The sequence below is a fragment of the Lutra lutra genome, chromosome 13, assembly GCF_902655055.1.
Source record: "Lutra lutra chromosome 13, mLutLut1.2, whole genome shotgun sequence".
In the NCBI taxonomy this organism is placed as follows: domain Eukaryota; kingdom Metazoa; phylum Chordata; class Mammalia; order Carnivora; family Mustelidae; genus Lutra; species Lutra lutra.
Genome location: NC_062290.1, coordinates 58069510 through 58081925, shown reverse-complemented (window position 1 = coordinate 58081925; position 12416 = coordinate 58069510). Strand labels below are relative to the sequence as shown.

Genomic DNA, 12416 nt, shown 5'->3' with positions numbered 1-12416 from the left:
GTGTTCAGCTCAGGTCATGATTTCCAGGTTCCTGGGATTGAGCCCCGTGTTGGGCTCCCAGCTCAGTGGGGAGTCTGCTTCTTCCTCTACCCTCTACCCCCTCCACCTAATGTTCTCTCTGTCTGTCAAATAAGTAAAATCTCTTAAAAAGGAAAGAAAAGCTCAGCTATGTAACCTATGAAATGGAAGTGTTCCTCTGGAATTCCCCCAAATTTCAAATATGCTGGCCCTAGCTGGGCTATGAGGATCATCTCTATAGAATTCATTTCTCCTGGACTTAAGGAGGATTGGCACTCTCGTACTTATCAGTTTACAAAACAAAAATTGTGTGCTTTAGTTTTTATATTGTAAGAACATGTCTACAGAGATCCTCAAGTAGAAGGTGGCCCTGTCATTTGACAGTTATTGCTTATTTATCTCTTAAGTTTGTCCTAGTCAGTTACTTAATTAGTTAAAAAACATACTTGCACCTTTATTATGCATTAACTAGAATAGTGGTGAAGAAGATCCAGAAAATATCTCTCTCTATAAAAATCACATTTCTTTTTCAGCATGTTTTTTATTTTGATGAAGTCTTTGGTGAAGCATGCACCAATCGGGATGTATACATGAAGACTACTCACCCACTCATTCAGCATATTTTCAATGGGTATGATAGTCATTATTTGCTTCTCTTGCTTCATACTGTTTTCCATAACAAATTTCTCTATAAGTATCATTTATGTTTTTCAGTTTTTTAATTAGACATGAATTTGTGTTTTAATCTGATGAATTTAGACTCTTCTAAGGAGTGCATTATCTCTAGAGGATTTACTGAGCATTCAGAAATTTTCGGCAAAAATATAAGTTGTCAACAATATAATTTCATCAAAGCCCTCAGAATAAAAAGGTGTAAGTGGTTTAGTTTGAACTTTTGATAATAGGAATCATGCATTCTGCCTATAGTTCAGTTGCTTTTTTCATTGGCGTGGGATAGGTAAGTGACTATCATCTGTTTTTTTTATACATGTATTTTTTAAATTTTTTTTTTAAAGATTTTATTTATTTATTTGACAGAGAGAAATCACAAGTAGGCAGAGAGGCAGGCAGAGAGAGAGGAGGAAGCAGGCTCCCTGCTGAGCAGAAAGCCCGATGTGGGGCTCGAACCCAGGACCTGGGATCATGACCTGAGCCGAAGGCAGCGGCTTAACCCACTGAGCCACCCAGGCGCCCCTATTTTTTAAATTTTGAAATAATTTTTCACACTTAATAAACATAAAATGGGACCAAGAAGGCACTAGGGACTTCTGTTGTTTATTCAAAATATAGGCACATATAGATAGAAAATGCCAAACAGCTTACTAGTATCACTGATTCCAGAGTAGTTTGACTTTTTAAAAATAATTTTTATAACTTTAAAAATATTGTATAATTCACATAAAATTAGATGCACAGATCTTAACAAGTATTCAGTTTTGATGAGTTTTGATAGTTGTATATATCCAAGTAATCAATACCTCAAACAAGATAATAGACCATTCCCATCATCCCAGAGAGTTCTCTCGCGTCCCTTTTTAGTAAGCCTCCACTTCCACCCTCAGGTCTTATAGAATCACTGACCTGCTTTCCATCACTATAGATTAGTTTTGCCTGTTCTAGAACGTTACAGAAATAGAATCATTCCTATATAGGTTCTTTTATGCTTGGCTTATCATAATGTTTTTTGATATTAGTACGTGTTGCATGTATCCATAGTTTTTATTGCTGAGTAATACTCCCTTCTATGAATATACCACAATTTATCTAATTTCCTGTTGATGGACATTTGAGTTATTTCCAGTTTGGGATTATTGTGAATAAAGCTGTATGAACATTCTTGTACAAGTCTTTTTCTTGGACATGTTTTCATTTATCTTGAGTGAAACCTGGAAAGGGAATCTCTGGGGTCATAGGATAGGTGTGTGTTTATAAGAAAGTGTAAAACAGTTTTCCATACACCCATTTTCTATTCCCAACAGCAATTTATGTGAATTGCATTTCTTTCTTTTTTTTTTTTTTTTTTTTTTTTGAGATTTATTTATTTATTTGAGAGAGAGAGCATGGACAAGAGTTTGGCAGGCAGGGGCAGCCTGTGAGTGGCATTTCTACATCCTCACCGTATTTGGTGTTGTCAGTCTTCTTTATTTTAGTCAGTCTAGTGAGAATGTAACTTGATCGCATTGTGGTTTGAATTTGAATTTCCCAAATGCCTAACGATATTGAGAATCTTTTCAAATGCTCATTGGCTATTCAGATAACCATTTGACTAATTTTTTTGTTTCCTTTTTATTGTTGTTTTGTAGACATCACTAAAATTCTCTTTTATTCTGAGCAGGCTGAAAAAATGAAATACCTTTCAGGTTCAATTTCTTTTGTGCCAAATCTAGGGAGTACTTTTTAAGAGAGCAAGTTTCTAAAGTTAGAATTTGAATGTTAAAACAGTACCAATTAAAAAATAAAAGGTGGGGGCGCCTGGGTGGCTCAGTGGGTTAAAGCCTCTCCCTTCGGCTCAGTTCATGATCCCAGGGTCCTGGGATCGAGCCCTGCATCAGGTTCTTTGCTCAGCAGGGAGCCTGCTACCCTCTCTCTCTCTCTGCCTGCCTCTCTGCCTACTTGTGATCTCTGTCAGATAAAAAAATAAAATCTTTAAAAAAATAAAGTAAAATAAAACATGCAGGGGCACCTGGGTGGTTCAGTCACTTGAGCTTCAGACTCTTGATTTTGCCTCAGGTCATGTCTCAGGGTGGTGAGATTGAGCTCCCCATGGGAGTCTGCTTGAGATTCTCTTTCTCTCCCTTCCCCTCTGCTTTCCGCCTCCCCCTCCCCACCCCGCTTATGCTCACATGCCTGTGTGCTCGCTTTCTCTCTCTCAAATAAATAGATAAATCTTAAAAAAAGAGGTACAAGTTAAATGCATCCATTCTACAAAGGATAATAGATTTTTCAGACCCATATTTGTTGTTTTTCAAAAAGCTCATCACTAAAATGTTCAGAAGATGGGGGACCTGGGTCGGCTCAGTTGGTTAAACTTCTGACTCTTGATTTCTGCTCAGGTTACGATATCTCAGTTGTAAGATCAAGTCCCGTGTTGGGCTCTGCACTGGGTGTGGAGCCTTTTTGGGATTCTCATTTTCCCTCTCCCCCTACCCCACTCGCATTTTCTTTTGTCTTTCTCTCTGTCAAAAAAAAAAAAAAAAAGTTCAGAAGATAAGGTTGATATTATTCTTTGGTCTCATTCTGCTACATATTTATTATGTTCACATTTTCCTCCTTTAATCCTTTTACTCACTGTGCCTCTGCCCATGTGTTCAAGCGCCTACACAGCCAGGAGCCTAGATTCAAAAGACAAGTAACTGGTCTCTGCTTAAGCAGCTTAGATCTAGTTAGCTACTATCTCTTTCTTCTCACACTTTGATGGTTCCTTTGCTGTTGTCCTCTTACTTATTCCTTGATTTCTTTCTGGCTTCAGGCTCCTTTATTCATGTCCATCTCTCTGCCCTCCATTATCCCCCCACCTCTGTGTCTGTACATAGACTTTTCTTCTTGGTGCAAGTAGCCACTTTTTTTTTTTTTTTAAGATTTTATTTATTTATTTGACAGACAGAGATCACAAGTAGGCAGAGAGGCAGGGAGAGGGAGAAGCAGGCTCCCCGCTGAGCGGAGAGCCCAGTGTGGGTCTCAATCCCAGGACCTTGAGATCATGACCTGAGCCGAAGGCAGAGGCCTTAACCCACTGAGCCACTCAGGTGCCCCGTAAGTAGCTACTTTTATCATTAACCCATGTGATTCCTGTTCAAGAGTCTGCAATAGCTGCTTACTAGTTGGCATTATGGTCACTTTCTACTCTGTACTTCATAGTTGGGCCTCTGGTACTCAGATAATCTTGGCCTGTAGCTCCTCTGAAAACACGTGATTGGCAGGTTAGTCTCCCAGCTCTTCTCTCCACCATTCTGCAGTTCCTCAGATTCCATTCTGCAGTTCTTTACATTCATGCCCACGCACGTATCCACCCACACACAAGAATAATGATTCTTACTTAGAATCACATGATGTCAGGCCTAGAAGTGATCTTGAAAATCAAGTAACCCATTAATTTATTAATGAAAGTGAAAACTGAGGTCCTTTAAAAAGCCCTTTTGTAAGTCCTTCCTCAAATATTTTGCTTACACTGATTTTTACCTCTGTCTAAACTTACTTTTTTTCAAAGATTTTTATTTATTTATTTGACAGAGAGCTCACAAGTAGGCAGAGAGGTAGGCAGAGAGAGAGGGGGAAGCAGGCTCCCCGCTGAGCAGACAGCCCCGAAGCAGGGCTCGATCCCAGGACCCTGAGACCATGACCCAAGCCGAAGGCAGAGGCTCAACCTACTGAGCCACACAGGCATCCCATAAACTTACTTAATTTTTATGAGTAGTCAGTACCACCTTGTTCATCATATGGTCTTCCATTGTTTATTGTATTTATTTTAATTCTCTTTTACTTCTTTCATCAAAATTACCTTTTAGGATTAAGGCAAAAATCATCTTCTCCAGAATTCTGTAGGGCATGGGGTCCTTATCTTATGGTATAACCAGTTCCATTAAAAAAATTCCTATTAAAAAACTCACGTACTGCTTTGAGAATATTTTTTCTTCTTCCATTGTTTTTATAAGGTAAATCCCTCCTCTCCTTAAAGGATCATATGCTTATAGCTGAATTTTATCAGCTACAAACAGGATTCTGTTTCTGAGTTTCGTCATGAAAAATCTGTGTGTATATTAGCATTTTTCTTAGTATATATGTTATACAAATGACTTTTTCCCCTAGAGGCAATGCCACTTGCTTCGCATATGGACAGACAGGTGCTGGGAAGACCTATACCATGATAGGAACTCATCAGAACCCAGGACTCTACGCTCTGGCTGCCAAAGACATCTTCAGGCAACTAGAAGTGTCCCAGCCGAGAAGGCCCCTCTTCGTGTGGATCAGCTTCTATGAAATCTACTGTGGACAACTTTATGACCTCTTAAATAGAAGGAAAAGGTACTGATTATGAGTGGGAAACTATATATTTGTGGATCATTGTTTTAGGCCAGAGTCCCACAGAATCACTGACTCATGGGATTTGATGCGAGGCCTTGTTATATTAGTGTCTTTTTGTGAAATTAGTCTCCTGAATCCAATAAATATTTTTTAAACTGCCAGTTCACCTAGAAAGAAAAATGTAAATTAGCCTTCCATTAGTATTTTTTTTAATGATCAATATCCTAATGTTTATCACAAGACTATCGCTTTTATTTTGGTCTATGAAAAAGGTTATGATTTCAGGAAGTCAGGATATCAACATGTACTTAAATTCCTTCCTGTTCTTTTGACCTATTATTACACTGGAAGAACTATAAATACTGTTTCCTGCTTTCTTATTTTTTTTTCTTTCAATAATCTTAGGGTAAGCTTAATGATAGTTTTCTGAAATCAGTAAAAAGAAAGTCTCTCTTCTTCACATTAGACTTTTAGCTCTTGTAAGTCTTAAGCTGTTGCCCTTGCAACATAACACAGTAATTTAGAAATGGATTCATCAACTGACTTTAAATCCCTATTGTATTTTTCTGGCGTAAAGTTTGTTTAGGTTGAAACAGATGGCTTTAATTGAGCAAGAAACAGTGAAGTTGTGAAGGTAGCAACTGACTGGGAGAAGGAGAGATGGAATAGGGGAGGTGGAAGGATAAAAGGGTATCATAATAGAATTAACCAGATCTGTGACATGTTGGGAGCAGCCACACCAAGTGGAGAGAGTTAAGGCTAAGCACAGTGGAAGGCTGGGGAAGCCAAATCAATTACAGAAGCTAGCCTCCAGCAAAGGTATCCTAGCCCCTATAGAGCTGTTCAAAAGGATATGCAAATTCCACGTGCTTCAGGCAAGCATTGGAATGGGGGGTGGGGATAGATAGGCAGCAGAGTTCAGTAGGGAGAGCATGTTAGGGCAGGCGCCCATGGTAGAGGGGCACTAGGATATTGAGTTGGGAAACTGGAGAAGCCAGCAACTAGGCCTGGGCAGACCACCATCTGTGGACTATTTCAAAGAAAAGGGGACCTTTGGGTATGCCACAGTTCAGAGGATGTACAGGTGTTCAGGGTTCAGTCCTGACATGGCAACTACCAAATAAGGAAGGGTTCCGCTCTGGGTTTGCTTTGGAGAAGAGTTGCTTTTCTTTTCTACTCTCTCTGTTGGTTTTGAAGCCTCAGGTTAGCTCAATCACAGCGGCTCTTCCAAGCCCCAGCACTCTTACTTAGGAGCCCTTTCCAGTCAAAAATGTAGCCCGGCACTGGGATGCCAGAGCGTCTGGCTCTGGGGCTCCCAAACAGATGAGTTTCAACCACCAGCCACTGACGACATCCAAAGGCAGAAAACTGAGCGGTGGTGAAACAAGAAAGGACTTTATTTCAGGGAGGCGGACACCAAGAAGACAGCCGACTACTAACATTTCAGAGACTGCCTCCAACATGCCAAAAATACTACTCTTAGGGTCTTGTTGTTGTTGTTGTTGTTTTTGGTTTTCTTAAAGATTTTATTTATTTGAGAGAGAAAGAGCACAAATGAGGGGAGGGGCAGAGGGAGAGGGAGAAGCAGATTCTCCGCTGAGCTGGGAGCCCAATGCAGTGCCTGGCTCCATCCCAGGACCCTGAGATTATGAACTGAGCCAAAGGCAGCTGCTTAAATCCAACCGACTGAGTGCCCCCCCCAACCTTTTTTTAACTTCTAGGTTTATATAAGGAAAATACAGGACAAAAGTTGGTGGGTACAAGCAGCTGGGTTGTGAAGGTCAAGTTGATCATTGTCTTGGGGTCAATCATGGGTGGGGTCTTGGTGGCTCAGGGCAGTCCTTATTGGTTGAGGAGATAGTGGGGGTAATTTGGGTTCCCTTATAGGGATGCTGTGCCTGTAGGGTCTTTTAGTGAAGAGATAAGCTGGAAAGAACCTAATCAATTAGGAAGTTTGAGGTCAAAATGGAGGTAATCGAAATCCTCTTTGTTTAAAGAATGGTTAGCAGGAGAATAAAAGCTGTTATGCTCTGTGTGTGTGTGTGTGTCTGTCTGTCTATCCGTCTGTGCGTTAGTTTGGGTGAAGGGACAGTCAGGATATCCAGTCAGCTATTTCTGAGTGCAGTTCTTTAATGAATTACTCAGATATACTGCCCTGTATATTTGCATTCTTTAATTGTAGCCAAGGGGATGGGATGTGCTAATTCCTGGCTTTGAAGTTTCTTTTTAGGGCTCACTAGGGAAGACCCACACTTACTCTGTAAGTGTCTTGAGCTGTGGGTTTTTCTTTTTGTTTTTATATCTCTGGTTAATTGGCTAATATCTCTTTTACCTGTCTTCCTGGTACTTCTGAAATCACCTGTTTCACTGATGGCACTCTTTCTTTTTATTTAGAGTTGTTATGCTTTATCCTCTTTATCTTTTATTTTTTAATAAATTATATTTCCTAAAAGTATTAGCAAGATTTGGCAAAGGTGAACAGAAACATATATGCTCAGTGCACCTCTTTTTTTCAAATTATTATTATTATTATTATTATTATTTGACAGAGAGAGAGAGTACAAACAGGGGGAGTGGCAGGGAGAGGGAGAAGCAGGCTTCCACTGAGTAGAGAGCCCAACGTGGGGCTTGATCCCAGGACTCTGGGGTCATGACCTTAGCTAAAGGCAGATGCTTAATCAGCTGAGTCACCCAGGTGTTCCCTCAGACCATCCCTTAAGCTAGAAACCAAAGCTTATGATCTTCAAATTAACTTTTTTTTTTTAAGATCTAATTGGTTTTACTAAACAATTCATGAATCGGGCATCATTCCATCTAGCAAGTACAGGGGATGTCCAAGGAATTATACAAAATGGAAAGGAGGGTGGACCAAGAAAGTAGCAAAAGAAAAGAAAAGGTGGTTCCAGGCAAGATCACCTTCCTTTGTGGGGAAGGGAAGGGGGTCTTATTACGTGAATTATCTCATTTCCCTTTAGGGTGGGTAGAGAGGGCCCATGTGACAGATTACCTCACTGGTGCTTATCAGAAAATTTCTGACTGATGGGTTTAAGACACATTTTGGGGGGAGGTTGAAACTGCAATTATGTAAGGTAGGAAGTCCCAAATTAGCTCATAAAAGTAGAGGTTAAATTGTTTTTATACCCCTGCATAAAAAGTGATAGAAATATATTTCTTACTTATAAGATTTAAAAATCTAACAGTACATTTTGGGCTGTCCATTAGGAACTTTTCTGGGGTGAGCTCATGGTGTAGGGCCTAAAAAGTATGTTCAGGAATGACATGAGGGCTCTGAAAGCTAGAGCCTTCTTTTATTCCAGAAGCCTGACTCTTCCAATAGTTGTTTTCTGATAGGTCACAGGGATTGGTGAAGCTGTTTTCCTCCAATCCTGTAAAAATTTGGAAGCTTGGTGTGAAACCTAAACTAAGAAAAAAAAGGTACCTGAGTAGTTCAGTTGGTTAGTCCGACTCTTGCTTTCTGCTCAGGTCATGATCTCAGGGCCGTGGGAATGACCCCCGCGTCAGACTCCCCACTCAGCAGGGAGTTTGCTTGTCCCTCTCTCTCTTCTCTTCCCCCACATCCCTCTCTCTCTCAAATAAATGAATAAATCTTTAAAATTAAAAAAATTTTTTTTTAATTTTTCATTAAAAAAAAAGAAAAATCATTTTCTTTTTTAGCTATAAAGTGGAATTCCATTCTTAACCTCAATCACTATTTTATTAAGGGAGAAAAATAATCTTAGAGTCTTTAATAGATTTAATATGTGCCCCTTGATATATCTGATTTAGTGATGATGATAAGACTATAACCTTCCCTAGCCTGAGAAATTCAGTTACAGCACCAGATCTCCCTTTCTCCCTTGGAAGATGTATCAAGACTCCTTAAGTTGGAAATAAAGTAGAATCCCATATATACTGGCTTAAGCTATTTAGGGAAGTCTTTTGCTCAAATAACTAGAATGCCTAGAGGAGAATTAGACCATAGGACCTGTTTATTCTAGGAACTCAGGAATGTTATAAGAACCCAATTTCTTTGCTCAGCTCTGTCTTCTATGATATTAGCTTCCAAAACTGGCTCTCTGGTGGATATAGAATGGCTGGCACTGCTCCCAGGACTACACATACTCTCACTTCCAGAAAGAAAGAACAGCAGCATCTCACTCCCTGGCACCTAACAACCAGAAACTAGGACTTTATTTTGATTGGACCAGCAGAGATCCCATATCCAGTCCTGAGCCAATCACTGAAGCCATGAATATACCCTCCACTGATTGGTATAGGTCTGAATCCTATGTTCATTCTTTTCATTGTAGTTAAAGATCCTGACTTGTATACAGCAGTTAAAGACCATCTCTGAAGCCCAGGGCTGGGGTCAAGGAGGTGTGGGAGTGGGCGGGAGGATACATATCAATCTCACTCAAATAACAGAACTGCTCCCTAATTGTTGAATAATGGAATGTTTCCTGGGGAGGCAAGAACAAAGTTCATCATAGCAGGTCTGCCATACCAACCATGTTCTTGTATCTGCAGGCTCTTTGCAAGAGAAGATAGCAAGCACGTGATACAAATAGTAGGACTGCAAGAGCTTCAGGTGGATAGTGTGGAGCTTCTCTTAGAGGTAACTCTTCTTTCCTTACTACCTACCCCAGACACACACACAGTAGCCTAATTACAGGGAAAGAATTCATTTTGCTATTTAGCAAATATAATAGACTCAGATTTAGCCAAACGGCCATGACGAGCATGCCACTTCAACATTTGTAAAATGTGAGTCCTCTGAGAGGATAGTTCCCTTCTCTACAGGGCTGTGGTCTCAGTGCTGTGGAGCATGGGGAGAACCTAATGCACGGTGAGGGTACTTTTGTGCTAGTTTCACAGGCTGCTAATGTATAGATTTCTATGGTAGTAGGAAAAGCTGCTGGAGACAAATAGCTTTACTTTAAGTAAAAATTGTTAACAGGTAAGGGGGGTTCCTGACTGGCTCAGTCAGTAGAGAATGTGGCTCTTGATCTCAGGGTTGTGAGTTTAAGCCCATTTTAGGTGCAGAGATTAGTTTAAAAAAAAATTTTTTTTTTAATAGGTAATACTTTCACCTGGGTTCAAAAATTCAGGAGATACAGGGGTGCCTGGGTAGCTCATTCCATTGAGCATCTGACTCAACCACTCAGGTCATGATCTCAGGAGCATGAGATCAAGCCCTGGGCTGGGCTCCATGCTCAGCATGGAATCTGCCTGTTCCTCCCCCTGCTTGTTCTCGTTCTCTAAAACAAACAAACAAATAAATAAAAATCTTTGGGAAAAAAAATTCAAGAGTTACAATGAAAATATTCCTTCCATTCTCTTTTCAAACTGAAGCGACTAATTTTAAGATTTTTTTTTTATATCCTTCCAAAGGTTTTTTTTTTAAAGGTATTTTAAATCTTACTTTAAAAGTTATCTTTTGGGGTGCCTGGGTGTCTCAGTCAGTTAAGCGTCTGCCTTCAGCTCAGGTCATGATGCTGGAGTCCTAGAATCAGTCCCACATCAGGCTTCTTGTTCAGCATGGAGTCTGCTTCTCACTCTCCCACTCCTTCTGTGCTCTCTCTCTCAAATGAATAAATAAAAATCTTAAATAAGGGGCACCTGGGTGGCTCAGTGGGTTAAAGCCTCTGCCTTCGGCTCAGGTCATGGTCCCAGGGTCCTGGGATCGAGCCCCGCATTGGGCTCTCTGCTCAGCAGGGACCCTGCTTCCCTCTCTGTCTCTCAGCCTGCCTCTCTGCCTACTTGTAATCTCTGTCTGTCAAATAAATAAATAAAATCTTTAAAAAAAAATCTTAAATAAATGTTATCTTTTAACACTTGTTCATTATTAGATATAAACCTTACAAAAATACTAAGATAGAAAAATAAAGGCCACCTCCAACTTACTATATACAATTCCCCATTCCCCACTGAGATATCTACTGTTAACATTTTAAAATATCAAAACAAAACACCACACAGTTTAAAACATTTAAATTTTTTTCTGTACTGGGAATTTATTAATTTATCTACAAGTATATTTTTGGTGACTCTTCCTTTAATGCAGTGGTCCTCAACCCTAGCTTTACATTGTGTCATTAGGGAGATTTTTCCCTTCAGGTAAAAAAATGGTTTAACTATTTTTTTGGTGAAAAATAGCACTCTACAGTAAAATGCTTAAAGCCTAAATGTGTTTAGTATAAAGAAACAAACCTTTTTTTCTTTTTTAAGATTTTACTCATTTATTTGAGGGAGAGACAGAGATAGTGAGCCAGGAGAAGAGGGAGAAGCAGAGGAGTCTGAAGCAGAGCTCGATCCCCGGACCCTGGGATCATGACCTAAGCCAAAGACAGATGCTTAACTGACTGAGCCACCCAGGCACCCCAAGAAACAAGCACCTTTATAATCAATTACCCAGATTAAGAAATAGAACATTTTAGGGGTGCCTAGGTGGCTCAGTTGGTTAAGCATCTGCCTTCAGCTTGGGTCATGATCCCGGGGTCCTGGGATGGAGACCCCCATCGGGCTCCCTACCCAGCAGGGAGTCTGCTTCTGCCTCTCCTTCTGCCCCTTTCCCTGCTTGTTCTCTCTCTCTCAAATACATTAATAAAATCTTTAAAAAAAAAAAAAAAAGAACATTTTAGCACCCCACAAACCCCTATACAAATTTCCAGTCACAGTCCTCTATAATCCTGATGTTTATGCTGATCACTTTTTTTTTTTTTTTTTTTAAAGATTTATTCATTTAGGTGCTCCTGGGTGGCTCAGTTGGTTAAGTGGCTGCCTTCGGCTCAGGTCATGATTCCAGGGTCGTAGGATCGAGCCCTACATCGGGCTCCCTGCTCAGCGGAGAGTCTTCTCTCTCCCTCTTTATGTTACTCTGCTTACTATCTCTCTGTCAAATAAATCTTAAAAAAAAAAAAAAAAGATTTATTCATTTATTTTTAGAGAGCTAAAGAAAGCACAAACACGTACAGGACAAGTGGCAGAAAGAGAGAGAAAATCCCAAGTGGCTCCCCACTGAGGGCAGAACCTGACTCAGGGCTCTACCCCACGACCCTGAGATCTTGACTTCAGCTGAAACCAAGAGTCAGCCGCTTAACCGAGTTACCCAGGCCCCTTACGCTAATCACTTTCTTGTTCTTTGTTATATTTTGCCACTTATATATTCATCCATTAACTATGTAACTTCATTTTTGCCTGTTTTTAAACTTCATATGAATAGAACCACACTGAATTTTTTAGTGTCTTCTTTTGCTCAACATTATGCTTTTGAGTTCCAGCTGTGTTTTTGCATATGGATGTAATTTTTTTATTTGCTGTATAGTATTCAGTCATATGAGCATACCACAGTCTCACCATTCTGTTAATGGATAGTT

General features: G+C 40.0%; 1 protein-coding gene across 8 annotated transcripts in view; it reads left to right on the top strand.

The window, feature by feature from the left end:
• KIF24 (kinesin family member 24) overlaps nt 1-12416 on the top strand; it is an 88780-nt gene that overhangs the window by 35892 nt on the left and 40472 nt on the right. For 7 of the 8 annotated variants that reach the window (XM_047699603.1, XM_047699609.1, XM_047699602.1 and 4 more), the window contains 3 exons: nt 552-649; nt 4825-5040; nt 9568-9655. In XM_047699603.1, coding sequence (XP_047555559.1) covers nt 552-649; nt 4825-5040; nt 9568-9655 — 402 coding nt within the window. The remainder of the gene's footprint in view (nt 1-551; nt 650-4824; nt 5041-9567; nt 9656-12416) is intronic. The other variant, XM_047699610.1, reaches the window with a different exon arrangement.